Genomic DNA, 13,382 nt, shown 5'->3' on the forward strand with positions numbered 1-13,382 from the left:
CGTAACCATGACAACAAATAAGGGAAATGTGCTGCATTCACATAATGTCATAATAACACATGATATTCTACTGTCTTAAGCTGTGGGAATTATGCAACACCAAGGCAACACCAAATAAATCTGCAGTGGCCACGTGGTACAAGTATGAACACTATGAATATTCCCAGTTTACAAGCTGTAGTTTGGAGTTCTACAAGGACGTGAACACTTTTTCAAGTTGGAATCTCATAATTACGACATGCCGTGAACGCACCTATGAACACAGGGAACTGAAATGAACACGCAACAAATATGGAAGGGAAACTAATAGATAGAAACAGACTCTGACATTTTCCTGCTCAAGAAACATTTCTTATTATAAATGTTGAAAACAGTTATGCTGCTTTTGTGGAAATCTGGGTCATTTAATGAATAGAAAGTTAAAAAGAACGGCATTAATGTTATAAATGGCTTCACTGTCTTTTTTGATCTATTTAAATGTATCCTTGCTGAATAAATGTATTAATTTCTATCGTACTGACCCCAAACTCTTAAACGGTAGCGTGTGCAAGTGCTTAGAAGTTTCAGTCACTAGGAACCAAGATGCAGATGTTAATTAATCTTTGACATGCTAGCTGATAAGCCCAGTATACAAGCTGATAGAAGAGTGAAATCCTTTATGGTTGTGTAGTTTGATTTGCATCTATTGAATGTAAGTGAAAGGTCTGTTTAAGTAAGTACTTTACTCCCTCTGCCCTGTAGCGCTCTGTGGGGGTGATGTTCGAGGACCGGGAGGCACCATCCTTTCCCCCGGATACCCTGAGGTCTATCCCAGCTCCCTTAACTGCACCTGGACTGTGGAGGTCAGCCATGGCAAAGGTAAAACAGCAACTGATATGTCTTGCCTACAATTTGTCCCAGACTTATTGAAACTTATATAAACATTCATTTTGATATGCTAGATACTGCAGTATGAATTGATAATAGGGTAAAAAGCAAGCTCCACGAGTCCATCACATAGTCTAGCTAAAGTCAGCAGTAGGTACAAACCGTCATGAATACAGATTTAGGTTCTCGTCCATGCCCTACTCTCACATATCATTATTCAGCCTTTGAGTTCAGAATAATGAAAGTTCCTCTGAATTTTAATTTCCCATGGCTGCTAATGCATATCAATTTTGCAGGCCATTATGTTTAGTGGACAGATCAGTTGGAACTAAAAATACACTTTTTTCTTTCTGACATAAAGGCAAAAAAAGGGTCAGTATCCAAATTGTCTTTGTTCTACAGTACTTGACCTCAGTCAAGGGCTGTTGCTTAAATTCACAGGGCCTGAGAAAAAAAGTTCTCCCTTCTCATGATGAGTAGGCTATACCCTTAGTAAGTCCCCCTTTGCCTCGTATAATGAAGTTGACCCTAAATGCTTGATCATTCCTTTTATTCTTCTCTCTTTTTTGTCCTTTTTCTTCCTACTCCAAGCTCTACCGGACAGTCAGAAGTTGACCAGAAACTTGAACTATGCTTCATTTGTGCATTGGTTTTGTTTCCCCAATAGGCGTTCAGTTCACCTTTAACACCTTCCACCTGGAGGATCATCATGACTATCTGCTCATCACTGAGAATGGGAGTTTTGTTCAGCCACTCGCCCGCCTCACGGGTGCAGAACTGCCCTTGCCCATCAATGCGGGTCTCTATGGCAACTTCAAGGCCCAGCTCCGCTTCATATCTGACTTCTCTATCTCCTATGAAGGTTTCAACATCACATTTTCAGGTGAGGACATCCTGGAGAACAGTAGTTGAGTCCTATACAGGTTATGCATCAAGCAGTGTTATTTCAGTTTTATTGTTATTTTGAATTAGCTTTTATTTTTATATTGTTAGTTTTCATGTTAATTAATTATTAATAATAATAATAATAATAATAATTATTATTATTATTATTATTATTATTGTATAAGTGTATATAAAAGTATATAATATAGTATATAAGTATATATTATTTAATAAGTATATAAGTATATATTATTTTATTTTATATTTGGTTTAGTTCAGTTAAATGTGCTTTTGTCATTTAATATATATATTTTATATATATATATATATATATATATATATATATATATATATATATATATATATATATATATATATATATATATATATATGTGTGTGTGTGTGAATTGCTGTTTAGGTTATTTTTATTTCAGTTTTAGCTTTTATTTCTAGTTTTCATTTTAGCACTTTAGGTTAATTTACTGTCAATGGAACGTTTCTAATTTTCATTTAGTTTAAGAACTAATATTTTATTTTATTTCAGCTTTATTTCAGTGATCATAAATGTTTTAATAGTCATAGTTTTAGTTAATAATAATAACCCTGATGTCAAGTATTTTATTTATTTTTCTGAATAAGATGCATTTTCATGCTATCTTCTCATATTTTGTCAGAATATTTAAATATTTTTGTAAAACTCTTAAGGATTCATGCTGAAACAGCAGGTGATTGAAATGCCTATTGGTGAATTTAATAAAAATAAAAACAAATGAATTTAAAATAAATAAAAAATAAAATATATGAAAATTTAAAAATATAAAAATAAAATTAATTTAAAAAAATAGAGCTATAATTAAAATATAATCAAGAAAAGGAAAAGAAGATTAATTGACATGTTCATTATGTTTATTCCGAATACATATTACTTAAAATTATGTGTAATTTCAAATTCTGTTTTTTCTCAGAATACAATTTGGAGCCGTGTGAGGATCCAGGAGTGCCACATTTTGGGCGCCGTAATGGTTACAGCTTTGGTATCGGAGATACTCTCACCTTCTCTTGCAATATGGGCTACCGCCTGGAGGGAGCACCAGAAATCATTTGCCTGGGAGGGGGTCGGCGCATGTGGAGCGCACCTCTGCCAAGGTGTGTTGGTACGTTGTCAGCTGTTTTCATTCATTTAAAATTTTATTCTCTTAATTCACTACCAAATGGCATGCCACATGGACATATTGCTGATTCTAAAGAAAGATTATGCTGACGTTTTCACATTGACTGTCGGTCCGATGACAGAAATGATGAACTTGCTTTTATGGAGGATAAATCAGAGGGGTTCAAACAATGAGTGCTTTAAAGGAACGGTTCACCTAAAAATGATAAATCTGTTGTTAAATCAATTCAGACTTGAACTGTGAACACTTGTATGTTCTACCTGTGCATTTGTACAATGAACAATTCTAACTATTCAAACTGTGAACACACAAGCGTGTTCTATACATTCTGAGTGACTGTTTCAGTCACTCAGAATGTATTTTCAATAATGTTAAAATGGTGTAATATTTGATAATGTGCTTACGCATTTTGTGCATAGAGAGACTCCGCCCACACATTCTTCTGATTGGCTGTGATTTTTGATTGATTTTGTCACGTCTCGTAGTCACGTCGCATCTTATCGCATCTGGTCAGGACACGGTGTGAGGCGGTCACAGTTTTTGAAAAGTCATACAGATTGACATGAAGCTGAGTAAGTGATAACATGATTTTTCATCAGTTTACTCCAGTATAACCACGGTCACTTTCTTTGGTTGGTTCGAAGTCGAGCCTGATTATGATAGAGTAATTGGTTCCTGCTGTTTCCCTGGAAACACACAGAGTCATCGTGTTGCCGTGCAGAGGGGTCATGTTTCCATTTTGGTTCCCAGAGCTAATAATCTCCAGTACAGAAGCGGATTTCCAAACTTCCTTCACAGTCGCTTTCGCAATTCAGCTTGGCTGGCTATACTGCTGAGAGCATTTGGAGTGATTTAGTAGCACTATTGTCATGTTTCAGTGTTTCTTGATTGTATCTCTCAGTGTATCTTGCTCACCGTTGTCAGTAAGTGACTCCTCGGCAATAAAGCATTCATCAGACGTAGACGGAGTGGGCTGAAGCGGCATCAATTGGAAGTTAGCCATGCATGTCACAAGACAGGGGCATAAACAAAATAGCAATTATAATAATGGAGAACTTTTGGAGGTTTGCTAGTGTCGCTGCACTTTTCTCTGGTCATGAGGGGTCACCGGCCATTTTTCACATTAATTGAAAAAAATAATAACTGCATTTATCATGGTTGTTTGTGTTCCGATTTATTTATTTATATTTTTCTAATCTCAACCAGGAGGTTGTATCCCCACAATATTCTCTTTAGGTGTTGGATTGTCCAGTGCCAAACAACAAATCAGTTCTGGAAATCCAGGATCACATCCGAACAAGGTTACATCCAGTGGTCGATTTAAATATGGGCGACATTGGCAGCTGAACACAAAAAAAAACAAAAAAACAATAACAATGTGCTCATTTGCACATCAGAATGTCATGTCGGTTAGGACTGTCACAATATCATATTTTCACTACATGATTATACAGTAGTGCCCAAAAGAATTCACGATAACAATGTGATCGCAATTATTATGAAACTCTGTTTCCCTGTGGTGAAAATCAAGGTTTTTATGTTGTTTATATGTCTATGTGGTGCTTTTTAATATGCTTTAAGACAAACCATGTGCAAATTCATAAGTCAACACCATTGCTGAGTATTTACTCTTTAAAACTGCAGTGTACCAAAGACTCGGTTTGTTCTCTACATAACAAATATGTTGTAACCAATCACGTCAACGTAGAGGGCGGGCTTTAGCACATCATTAACTACGCCGCGAAGCAGGGGAGTCTCAAGAGAAGCCAGGTTATCCCGGTATATTTTTCTGTTGAGATGAAAAATCGGGTTCATTTAGCAATATAGCGGGTGAATTATGCATATGATGTACACCGATCAGGCATAACATCACAACTGATAGGTGAAGTGAATAACACTGATTATCTCTTCATCACAGCACCTGTTATGGGATATATTAGGCAACAAGTGAACATTTTGTCCTCAAAGTTGATGTGTTAGAAGCAGGAAAAATGAGCAAGTGTAAGGATTTTAGTGAGTTTGACAAGGACCAAATTGTGATGGCTAGACGACTGGATCAGAACATCTCCAAAACTGCAGCTCTTGTGGGGTGTTCCCACAAGGCACCAGGCACCACATGGTACCAGGATGCACTATGGGAAGAAGGCAAGGCGGCGGAGGCAGTGTGATGCTTTGGGCAATGTTCTGCTGGGAAACCTTGAGTCCTGCTATCCATGTGGAAGTTACTTTGACACGTACCACCTACCTAAGCATTGTTGCAGACCATGTACAGCCTTTCAAGGAAACGGTATTCCCTGGTGGCTGTGGACTCTTTCAGCAGGATAATGCTCCTGACACAAAGCAAAAATGGTCCAGGAATGGTTTGAGGAGTGAGTTTGAGGTGTTCAAATTCCCCATTGGCTGTGATTTTTGAGTGAAATTGTCACTTCTCGTAGTCGTGTCATGTCTGGTGTGGACAGACAGCTTGTCGCTGGAATCCTATTGCATCGCATCTGGCCAGGACATGGTGTCAGAAGTATAGGATGTGGAGGGTTCGCCCAGGGTGCCATACAAGCTAGAACCGCCACTGGTTACTGTTTCCTGAGATTGCAAGCAGTGACTGTAACACCTGGAGGAGCTGAGGGGTTTTTAGTTTTGGATTAAAACCCATACCTTCCACTTGAGGGGAAGTAGACAAAGGCAATGTATTAATCAAAAACACTTGACAGTAACACAGGCCTCAGCTTTCCCTCCCATCCATCACAACTATCGATTTTACATTGCAAAAGAAAAAAATAAATGTTCTTTTTTTTAAAAATAATAAAGACAAATGGGCCTTCTAGGCAACAATTAGGGCCAGGGGTTAGAATAAGCAAGTGTGTTAGACATGACATAGACATAAAACTCCCTCTGTCCAACTATCTGTTTGGCCCGACGAGGAGAGTGTTCAGAAAACCCATTCATTCATTTTTGCAATTGCATTTATTGAGACTGGTGGCACAGAAATTACACGTTTCTGCTTTAAACTTTTAAAGTTCTTCCAATTAGTTTTTCAACAGTAATCTCACAGATCTGTTCAAGGAGAAACACATTGAAGCCAACGCAGAACCACCGAGAGTGAGCCAGCTATTTTCCTCCTTGCCTTCTTTAATCTATTCCTCAAGATGAATCTTTGCACTGGTAAAGTCTCCTGCAGCCTCCGATCTTTCTCTCATAGTGCTATTAATCATATGCGGGTGACGTTTATGAGTTGAGCCAAGCCTGTTCATGGGTTGCCATAAGAATTACATTATCTGATCGCACATTATGCTTTTTCTCATTCAGAGACCACGGGGCATCTTCTCTGACACATACTTACTGTTAAACGTGAAGTTAATTGTTTAACTTGAGCGTTAACGCGTATTATGCGAGACAAGGTGCTGCTTTTGTATGGTTGAGATTATATTGTGATAAATCAGTATTACATCTCTATGTAAGTACGAATTATGTTTGATATTTTTAGCACCTTGGAGTTTGCTAGTAAAGCATTAAAAGTTTTATAGTCAAGAATTGAATTAACATCAATTAATGCCTATTTATACCACGGTCAGAAGTGACGGGTGTGATGGTCAAGAATGTTTTTAAACATGAAGATATACCTGTATTTTTATATAAACTCAGAAGAATGGAAATCTGCTCATACAGGCTGCATTTCAATTAAAGTCATAATGCACAGCGCTGTATAATGGATGCAGAGATGATCACACAAACAAACAGTCAAGGCTGAAATCCTCTGATGTTTTCAATTTAGTTTAATTGATTTGTATAGAGCTTTTCACAATACAATTTGTTTCAAATAAGCTTTACTAAGAATGTTGCCTTGCACACATTCTTACAACATAATGAGAAAAAACTCTTAAGTACATTAGGAAGAAACCTTGACAGGAGCCAAGGGTTTCACAGGTTAACATGATCCCATCAGTTCCTGCTAGTAGATGTTATAACTGTTATAACACGTTCATTCGGTACCAAACAAAACATTGACAGTGATTCAAAATTAGCTGTGTACTCTGAAATATATAGAACTATTAAAATTATGAAATTGACTTTTCTCCCCTGGATATTTTGGATATGAATGGATGTTTTTTTGCCAGTTCAAGATGGTCGCTAGTCAAGGATGCAAGTAACCCAGTCATATGGTCTTAATTGTAATATTTACTACACTCTATATGGGTTCTATTTAGAACTCCAGGGTTCTAGATTGAATTTTAAAGAACACTTTATGCCAAAAATAAATGATTGAATTATACTTTCATGTTTAACAGGTTATTTCAGATTTTCTGGTGATTAAAGTATGTTTACGAACTGTTCAAAATGTTTCAAATAAAAAATGAAAACAAAATGAATTAAAACTAAATCCATGAAATGATCCCATGATGGAACCCCCCAAAAAAGATTTTATAGCGCCCAACAGAACACTTTAAGCTTCTATATAGAACCTTTTTTTCTAAGAGTCTAATTTATTGTTTCAAAATACTACACTGTAAACCTTAACACTCAAAATAATGAATTGGTTTGACTAGGGCAAACTCCAATTAAACAAATTAGTTCAGTCAAATTAACTTTTATGAGTATTTAGAACTTTCTTTTTCTTTTGAGTTCATGAAACTGACACATTTTAAGTAATGCTAATTGTTTTATTGTTTTAAGTTTTATAAGCTTGTTTCTTTTAATTTAGACAAACTTAAATTTACCCGAAACTGGGCCGGGATTTCTATTTCCCAGCATACTTTGCCATGACACTCAAAAGGGAGAATAAATGCTAAAATGAAGTGTTATATAATGTTTTTGTAAGGTTAATGTTAAGATGGGGATTTAGTAGTGTTTAATCCTTTGCTATCCCAATTTAAAAGAGTTTCTGTTAGGATTATTTGGTTACCATCAAAGAGCACATTGTATAAAATTGAATTTAGATTTAAATTTAGAATTTCTTAACTTAAAAAAAATATATGTAACTAATGAGGGGGGGTTGTAATATTATTACAATTTATTATTAATTTTATTAATCTACCAGGGCTGAACAGATGCTGTTCACATTTTTTGTTTCCATGAACACCAATGAACACAAATTGCAAAAAAACATTCAGAGTAGCTCAAACCAAACACACTGTTTACCTCATAAAAATGATACTCTAGAATGTGTCAGAATGCTGATTTGCATGCTGGTACATATTCATCATAGCCAAAGGCACAGATTGATAAATCATGTTCCGAGGGGAGTTGCGGCCCAGTCACATGACTCTCAGTATATGATGACATGCTTTATGAATGTATAATTGTCATATCAATTATTCATGCGAAACCATCCCTCATATCATTCGCAATTCATAATATATTCTAAACTTTAATTGCAGCTGTGAAAAACGGTTCAATATGTTGATCCCGTCGATCTAGCTGGCAAAACTTTCACGACCGCTCGTTTTCCACCATTTGTTCATTCCTTTTTTCGCTGTAGAGGAAGGCTTTATCATTAGCATAGATATTAAATCTGTATTTTTAAGGCTTCTTTGTTGCAAGCTATATCTTACAGGGCACGTCTTGTACATTTTTAATGCATTCGGCTTTAGTGCTTCTATTGCAAATGCCAGGGAGAGACATTAACTGAATCCTCATGATTAAAGCACTGCCGGAGTTTCTCATTTGGAAATGGACTTCAATGTCTTGTTCTGTCTCACTTGTGAAAAAGTTTTACCCCAATAGATACGGTGCTAACTGTGGTATTAATATATATGTTTTTCACCAAATGGGTGATTGAAGATGCTCTTATACATCCAGACTCCAAATGTATCATTCATTCTTAATGTTTTATCCGTAATTCTTCTCTGTGTGTTTTGCAAAGCTGTGAGAGAGTTTATATTGAGGCATGGTTTTCTTAAGAGAGTCAAAAGACAATTTGTGCTGTAAATGAGATAAAAGCAGCTGCACTCCGTCTAGAGAAAGGCTGTATATTGCTGATGGAAAGAAAACTTGCACAAATTGCACATCTGTAGGACAAATCACAATGCTTACTGTGCAATTGGAGCTAACAAACTAACTTGCCATGTATTTTCTATACCAAATGCTTTAAATTATTTTATTTAGCATAGAATTATATTACTGAATTGATAATTGTCAGTTTGTGAGTTTGTGACCCAATGGTATTTTATCTCGCTGAACTAGAACAATGTCAGACAGTAGACAGAAAACCTCTGTGGGAAGTGCATCGGATAGTCCATTGGTCAAAAATGGTTCAGCATATTGTAATGGAGAACATACTTTAAAATTGTTCACATACTGTTGAGACTGAGAACAGCAGGACTATTCAAGACTATTCAGCAGAAAACAATCAATGCCCGGTTTGTGAATGATGTGTTACAGAGGAGATACTGTACTTGGTTTTGTTCTGAGCGTTAAACAAACTCTGCAGTCCGTTTTATATTGATGTCTTCCCATGCTTCACCCAGCAGGGTTTTTAACTTTCTTACAATGTCTTTCAATGTCAGTTGCCTGTCTCCTCCTCCTCTCTTTTGTCTTTTCACTACAGCAGCCTCTTCCTCTGATTCTTCCTCTCGTCCACAGAGAGTACGGCTCTCCTCTAATCAGTGTAATTGGGTTACAATGCAGTTAGAGTGAACTTTAGGCCTATCAAGCTTATGGAAAATGTCAATATTGCTCCTTTTAATATTCTGTCGTCTGACAGTGGGATTGGGTAGCTGTGACATCACTTTTGTGTCGTGCTCCCTGAGGGCTTTAGAATGGCAAAATCTCATCTCGTGCCGCATTAAGCAGTTTGCTTTTAATTTAGGAGTAAAAGGATAACAAAGGGATTTCCGCTGATTACCATCGAGTAAAAAAGAAAAATGTCTCAGCCAGCTTAATCCATCCTAGTGCTCTGTAAGGACAAGAAGAGGAATTAGGAGGAAAGCCTGGATGGCAAGATCAATCCATCTATCTATCTATCTATCTATCTATCTATCTATCTATCTATCTATCTATCTATCTATCTATCTATCTATCTATCTATCTATCTATCTATCTATCTATCTATCTATCTATCTATCTATCTGTCTGTCTGTCTGTCTGTCTGTCTGTCTGTCTGTCTGTCTGTCTGTCTATATATCTGCCTGTCATCTGTCTGTCTGTCTGTCTATCTATCTATCATCTGTCTGTCTGTCTATCTATCTATCTATCTATCTATCTATCTATCTATCTATCTGTCTGTCTGTCTGTCATCTATCTATCTATCTATCTATCTGTCTGTCTGTCTGTCTGTCTGTCTGTCTGTCTGTCTATAATCTGTCTGTCTAACTGTCTCTATCTATCTATCTATCTATCTATCTATCTATCTATCTATCTATCTATCTATCTATCTATCTATCTATCTATCTATCTATCTATCTATCTATCTATCTGTCTGTCTGTCTGTCTGTCTGTCTGTCTAACTGTCTCTATCTACCTATCTGTCTGTCTGTCTGTCTGTCGTCTATCTATCTATCTATCTATCTATCTATCTATCTATCTATCTATCTATCTATCTATCTATCTATCTATCTATCTATCTATCTATCTATCTATCTATCTATCTATCTATCTATCTGTCTGTCTGTCTGTCTGTCTGTCTGTCTGTCTGTCTGTCTGTCGTCTATCTATCTATCTATCTATCTATCTATCTATCTATCTATCTATCTATCTATCTATCTATCTATCTATCTATCTGTCTGTCTGTCTGTCTGTCTGTCTGTCTGTCGTCTATCTATCTATCTATCTATCTATCTATCTATCTATCTATCTATCTATCTATCGATCTCTCTATCTATCTATCTATCTATCTATCTATCTATCTGTCTATTTGTCTGTCTGTCTGTCCATCATTCTGTCTGTCTATCTGTCCACTCATTTGCATAAGTAGATAAAAAATTAGTTGTTTTCATCGAGGCTCAGTGCCGCTCCTGTTTGTGCTATGGGGTGACCTTGCTACGTGATAAGTCCATCTTCGAAAAATGTGAAGAACATGAGTATTTATTTGGTACGTGTGATTATATAAGCCCTTTCAACTTGCTCTTAAGACACACACAGAGGCACACCTCCTAAACGGTGTGTGAACAGGTGTGATGTGTTTGGAATTTAAATTGCGTTTCAGAATTCAGTTTACCTGATTATCTGTCAGAGAGGTTCGAGCTTCTGACCCACACAAACACTGCATTGCAGATTCATCAGTTTTGGTTTCCCTTCAGTTTTGTTTCCTGTGGTTCAGAAGGTCATATTCCATCATAAAGCAATTTCAGCAATGTTTTGCCTGCGTTGCTGCTGCATTTCAAATTGATTTGTTTTTCCCAAACACTCCAATTTCAGATGTGCTTGTTTCCTGTGTTTACAAGGCCTGGTAAATATCGAAGTCCCCTGATGGAACGTCTAGTCACTTTCCACCTGTTTTTTACTATTTACTCCCAGGATTAAGCTAGATTAACACAAAACAACCCTGTCTTAAGGGAAAAAAGTGAAAAGTGAAACATGGCTTTGCTGAACCCCATACTAATGGATCATTTGTAGTGAAAACCATTTCTTACGCTGGCCATCTGATTTTTCCAGCATCTCCACAGCCAAATTACAAGGGAATTAAGCAATGTTGAACCCCATGATGCTTCGATGATGGTAAATGCACAGATGAGTTTGAATACCACCTTCCACTTGAGGCGGTCTGCTCACCTCTATCTTATGAAAGAAATGGTAGCAAAATTGCCTCTCAGTAGGCACTGAGCTGTATCAAAGAGTTCATTATGTTATTGTGCCAGATGACATGCTGGATGGAAATGCAGGTTATGATATACTAGGCCTTTTATTTTGCCTTTCATCATTTCAGCCTTATATTGGAAAGCTCATGCTGAGGGTGTTTGTGTGAGATGTTGTATAACTCAGAAGGGTTACAGGCATGTTCTATTCAAGAGGTTTACAGCTGATTCTTTGTGGGTTTATCAGGCATGTGGATTTCAAGGCTCTAAGAATAATGCAAATGCAGGGTGTTTGTATGAATGGAGCTTTTCATAATTCATAATTCATTCGCAGTTCACACAGCTTCACTAACCTGCATTTTAGCACTTGTTCAAATTAAAGTCATATTTTGTGCTTAATTATTATGATTATTTAATTATTATGATAATCATATTTGCATTATAAATATTTCCTTCAAAATATTTTTGCTTGGAATATTTTACATGTATTTCTTTTAGATGTGTTTCTTATCTTATTTTAGCTTCTTTTATTCAATGGACTGTCAAAATAAAAATAGCTTTTTCTTTCTAAAGGTTTTTTATTTTTGAAATGAATAACTATGGTAACAAGAATTTGCTTTCCCGTGTGTGACCAGTCCCTACATTGCTGATTATATCTTTTTTTTTTCTATTTATATGGCGATAGCAAGGGTTGCGGAGCACCAGAAATCTGTGAATTAAACCATTTTTAAATTCAATTTACTTGGTTTTCTAATTAGTTAAAGTAATGTAACAAGGGTCCGGTTTCACAGACAGGGCTTAGCCTAAGCCAGGATTAGGCCTTAGTTAAATTAGGGGATTTAAGTAGGTTTTATAAATTTTACTAAAAAACAACAACAAAAAAACATTACTGGTGTACATCTTGAGACAAAACAATGACACCGACATATATTAAGATATCTCAGTACAAGTTGCTTTCAGTTAAAACAGCTCAAACATGAATTTTAGTCTAGGACTAGCTTAAGCCTTGTCTGTGAAACAAGGGGAAGATAAATAAAAATATTTACTTTAAAAGTACTTTATAGTTTCTGGAAGCTTGCTCACATTTAACACAAGAAAAAGAGTTTCATATTCAATCAAAAGAATCTTTTTTTTTTTTTTTTTTTTTTTTTTTTTTTATCATCGCCCAGTGCCCTAAATATGGCACAAGTTTGAAAGTTGGCAGTTATCATGCGCTGTTATAAGACCTTTCTCAATAGTTAGTTAGCCAAGTTAGCCATGTGGTTCAGCTTTAGGCCATTTTTTTTTTTTTTTTTAGCCTTGCGGATTTATCCAATTGTTTTCAATAGGAGTGCCACATTTATTAAACGCTGAGCCTATACAAAGTCCCTTTAAGAAAAGTAATTTCACTCGGCGGCCATCTTTGAAACGCCTCTCGGGCATCCTGGGCATCATGCAATCTCTTTGAATGGGGAAACATCAAATTCTCCAAAACTGTTAGCCATCCTTACGATTACATTTCATATTTGAAATCACCAATGAAATCTAACAACAACCGGCTCATAAATTTAGTTTCTAAACGTTCGAATCATGACAAAAAACTGCATTTTTCAGGCTGGATCAAGCTAACGCGCATGCGCAGACCTAAATGCGCGTCTGAATGTTTCTATAGAAACCGGTGATTCTAACGGCCGCTGAAGTGACGCGATGACTTTACCAGTCAGCGATTGGCTCTTATTTAAAAGGCGGGACT

The 13,382-nt window shown here is 36.3% G+C and overlaps 1 protein-coding gene across 1 annotated transcript in view; it reads left to right on the forward strand.

Annotated features, from left to right (window-relative positions):
• Positions 1-13,382, forward strand: part of csmd3b (CUB and Sushi multiple domains 3b) — a 514,670-nt gene that overhangs the window by 318,878 nt on the left and 182,410 nt on the right. The window contains exons 19-21 of the mRNA XM_067361816.1: positions 742-858; positions 1,535-1,750; positions 2,718-2,906. Of these exons, the coding sequence (XP_067217917.1) occupies positions 742-858; positions 1,535-1,750; positions 2,718-2,906 (522 nt within the window). The remainder of the gene's footprint in view (positions 1-741; positions 859-1,534; positions 1,751-2,717; positions 2,907-13,382) is intronic.

The sequence above is a fragment of the Chanodichthys erythropterus genome, chromosome 15, assembly GCF_024489055.1.
Source record: "Chanodichthys erythropterus isolate Z2021 chromosome 15, ASM2448905v1, whole genome shotgun sequence".
Classification (NCBI taxonomy): Eukaryota; Metazoa; Chordata; class Actinopteri; order Cypriniformes; family Xenocyprididae; genus Chanodichthys; species Chanodichthys erythropterus.